The sequence below is a fragment of the Centruroides vittatus genome, unplaced genomic scaffold (genome assembly GCF_030686945.1).
Source record: "Centruroides vittatus isolate TY-2023 unplaced genomic scaffold, ASM3068694v2 contig_2837, whole genome shotgun sequence".
NCBI lineage: Eukaryota > Metazoa > Arthropoda > Arachnida > Scorpiones > Buthidae > Centruroides > Centruroides vittatus.
This window is the reverse complement of record NW_027121807.1, coordinates 59665-63791: the sequence shown is the minus strand read 5'-3', so window position 1 is coordinate 63791 and position 4127 is coordinate 59665. Positions and strand designations below refer to the sequence as shown.

The 4127-nt window shown below is 30.3% G+C and overlaps 1 protein-coding gene across 1 annotated transcript; it reads right to left on the bottom strand.

Annotated features, from left to right (window-relative positions):
* Positions 1-2632: 2632 nt before the first annotated feature.
* LOC136972215 (golgin subfamily A member 6-like protein 25) lies at positions 2633-3121 on the bottom strand. The gene has a single exon (XM_067266771.1). The coding sequence runs from the start codon at positions 3119-3121 to the stop codon at positions 2633-2635; it is 489 nt and encodes a 162-aa protein (XP_067122872.1).
* Between the last annotated feature and the right edge of the window lie 1006 nt (positions 3122-4127).

Here is a 4127-nt window from a genome sequence, read left to right as displayed (position 1 = left end):
TAATTTATTGCTTCTATATAACGAATTTTTGCAATCTCTCCGTAATTTTGTCACTTCTAACGGAATAAACAAAATAACCAACCTCTTTATAACGCCATTGTATTCAGTAGCAGCTATAGAAAGCAAAATAATTCACCTTGTAACCTCTTTATAACGTCATTGTGTCCAAGTAAATAACAGCTACTTTGTAACCCGAGTATAAGCAGGCTTTGTATCCTCTATATAACGACATTTTAAGCGTATAAAAGCGACTTAAACAGGATTTAAACTAGATTCATCTCTTAAACCCCCCTCGTCTTTTTAATATTTATATTTTCAACATTTATAACAGTTGACAACTACCGGAATGAAAGACGACAATTTATAACAATTATTGTTGAGATTAAATGTCGTATATATGGGATACCAATAGACCTTTATGTGGCTTTTGAACTATTTGACGTTCGCAAACTTCCATTGTTGGAGTTTCATCAATCATCAAGTTGGCAGTTTGAATTCTCAGGTGGATGATCTTTTGAATAATGGCGAAACTATGCAGATCTTGACAACTGAGAAATGTGAACATAAATCAAAATAAGTAACATCATTTCTGTTGAATTAGTCCTTCTGTCTTTTAATATAAAATGGAAAATGGCGGATAATTCAATTTTTCTTTATATAATTTCCTGTTTAAAATGTTTTTTGGTCTTTTTTTTTGAAGTGTTTATTTGTTATAATTTTCAAAGTGTTAAGATGTTTACCTACCTTAATATGTGTAGCTTGTATCGAAATTGATTGAAGTTTTCGAGTAGGTGTTGTAGAGAGGTTTGACTTTTATATAAATTTATTAAAAAGAAACACAAAATACTGTGCTACAACGAAAATTCTAAGCCAAAAATACACAAAGCTAAGCCAAAATGCACAACTGCCCACCAGTGGATAAAACCACTGAACACTGGTGGTCGATCGCGGGTTCTTACCCCACCAATGAGCTGGCACCAGTGTTCAGTGGTTTTATCTACTAAATAAGCACCAGTTTCCCGTAGAAGTCTCTCCGGGAAGCATACCCCTCGGCAAATGATACGAGATTCGCGTTGACGTGCACAAACAAACAAAAACACAACATGCTGAACTGAAGACACAGAATGCTGACATAAAACTAAAAAAAACAAGTCTATTTTTAAAAAAATACAATTTACTGATTTAAAAAATACAGAACTTTTATGGATTTCTGGATTTTTTGCTTCCTATATTTTACAAGTAAATTCTCTTGTAAGGTCCTAGACTTTTTAGTAAATCATGAATTTTTCAACAGATACATAACGTGTTTTTTTTTTTTTTTTGTAAAGGTGAATGGAGTATTTTTGAAAATTTAAAACCATTGCTTTCAAGTGTAGTGTTTCTTTATAAAAATGTCAGATTTTTGTGTTTTTATACGTTACCTTACGTGTATTTAAACACACATATTAAATGTCTCATCAATTCTACATATTATTTTCACAGATTTGCATGATGCCATTGATAAAATCAGTAACTTTAGCGCAACGTAAGGGATTTATGTAGTTACTCTAGTCCCAAATTCGTAATTATAAAACTCCTAGTAATTAGTCATGTCGTAGTTTCTGTGTAGTCTAGTTTATAGTATCAATTGTTCTCTAGAAATGGGCAGCCTGAGCTTTAGATATGGTGGATTTTGCCATTAATTGTTGCTTTACCTATCTGCAATTATGGCAAAAAAAAAAACCTGTAGCTTGTGACTAGTCCTTAAAAAAAGCTGCACATCTCGAGTGAGTAATTGCACTTTAAACTCTGCCTGTAACCCAATAGTAACTACTCTCTGTATTAAACAGGACTGTAATGTTATATAAATAGAATTCAACTGAATTACCTTTTTGTTAAATAGGTTGACCCTAACTACTTTATGTTAAATTAACTCCCCTTTAACAATAATGCTCAAATGTAACAAGGTGAAGTAACTGTTTCTCATAACTCGCCATAATCAAAACAATACTGGAGTGACATCTTATGAGTTAAGATATAAGTAATGAGGTTAGGTGAAGCATAATGTAATAATTATTAATTAGAAAATCACGTGTAGGGTAAACACTCCCGCACGTAAGATAAAACACCCGGAGTTAACATTTTGTGCACTTAATTCTCGTCACACGAATATAAAGAAATAGAGTGATTACATAAGTTGCCATTGGCATCTGTCGTGCATTTACGTCACTAGTGAGTTAGCAAAACATTCATTTGCTACCAAACAGAGAGAGAGAGAGAGAAAGATTTCAGTCAATCGATTCTTTCCTCCACCTCTTTTTCCTCCTCCTCCACCTCTCCTCCTCCGAATCCCTAAAGGATAAAAGACTGAAAACTGACGTTATAAACTGCTCCTCTACGACATCATCAATCACGTCTTCATCCCAGTTTCACGCGGATGTGAGTGAAGTGTTAGATCGGTTTACACCTTATCGTTGCATTGTGTGAACGCAATTAAGAATGTTACATACCTAATTCTTTTCCTATTAATTGTTTTCCACCAATAAAATCCTAAAATGCATTTATTTTTTAAATTTTAAACATCAATTAATTTTTTAAAAAATCAGAATCTTGCGTTTTCTAGATCAGTATTTTGCATTTTTAAATCAATATTTTACGTTTTAAGACCTACATTTTGCGTTTTATGATCAACATTTTGCATTTTCAGATCTACATTTTGCGTTTTATGATCAACATTTTGCATTTTCAGATCTATATTTTGCATTTTCAGATCTACATTTTGCATTTTATGATCAACATTTCGCACTTTGAGATCTACATTTTGCGTTTTATGATCAACATTTTGCATTTTCAGATCTACATTTTGCGTTTTATGATCAACATTTTGCATTTTCAGATCTATATTTTGCATTTTCAGATCTACATTTTGCATTTTATGATCAACATTTTGCACTTTGAGATCTACATTTTGCGTTTTATGATCAACATTTTGCATTTTCAGATCTATATTTTGCGTTTTATGATCAACATTTTGCATTTTATGATCAACATTTTGCATTTTCAGATCTACATTTTGCATTTTATGATCAACATTTCGCATTTTCAGATCTACATTTTGCATTTTATGATCAACATTTTGCATTTTCAGATCTATATTTTGCGTTTTATGATCAACATTTTACATTTTCAGATCTACATTTTGCATTTTATGATCAACATTTTACATTTTCAGATCTACATCTTGCATTTTCAGATCTACATTTTGCATTTTATGATCAACATTTCGCACTTTGAGATCTACATTTTGCGTTTTATGATCAACATTTTGCATTTTCAGATCTAAATTTTGCGTTTTCTGATCTACATTTTGCATCTCCTGATTAACATTTCGCACTTTGCGTTTTATGATTAACATTTTGCACTTTATAGATCTGCATTAGGATTAGTACGTATGAAGATACATTGAATGTCTGTCTTTATAACAATAGTGTAAGCCTTAAATATACCTTAAATATTACTTATTTATTGCATAAAATAAGTAAAATTTTAGCATTTATTAGTAGCGAACATCTTTATTTTGTTGAAAAAATGCAAAATTCTAAAAATCCTTTAATATTTTTCAATAAACTAGCTTAAAACTTTGAAGTTTTACTGATCTGTTAAGCTGTTGATATATGCTTTTTCAATTATTTTTTGTTCTTTTTTCACTTAAAGCGTATTCACAGACTTATAAAGTATTAAATTTTACAATATTTAAAATAAACTTATCAAATATAAAACTTAATCTTTAATATATTTAATGTTAAAAGTAAAAAAAAACTTTTAAATCTTAAACCTCTTACCTTTTTCTATCCTCTTTTCTATAGAATTGCATTGATGTTTCCATCTCTGAAAGTTTCCTGATTGTCTGTCTGTAAGCGGGGGAAAAAATGATTTTTTTGACATTTAATAGATTAGAAAAACTGTTATTTTTATATTTAATAAATGAAAAAAATTCTGTATAATAATTTTTCCCTGCATTTTTCATGAATTGATATACTGTAACACGATACGCGATACGTCTACATAGTGTAAGAATATTTTTTCTATAGTTTATAAGGCTTGAAACAGTTCAAAGTTGTAATTTTCTTAGCGAAAAATCACGCAGA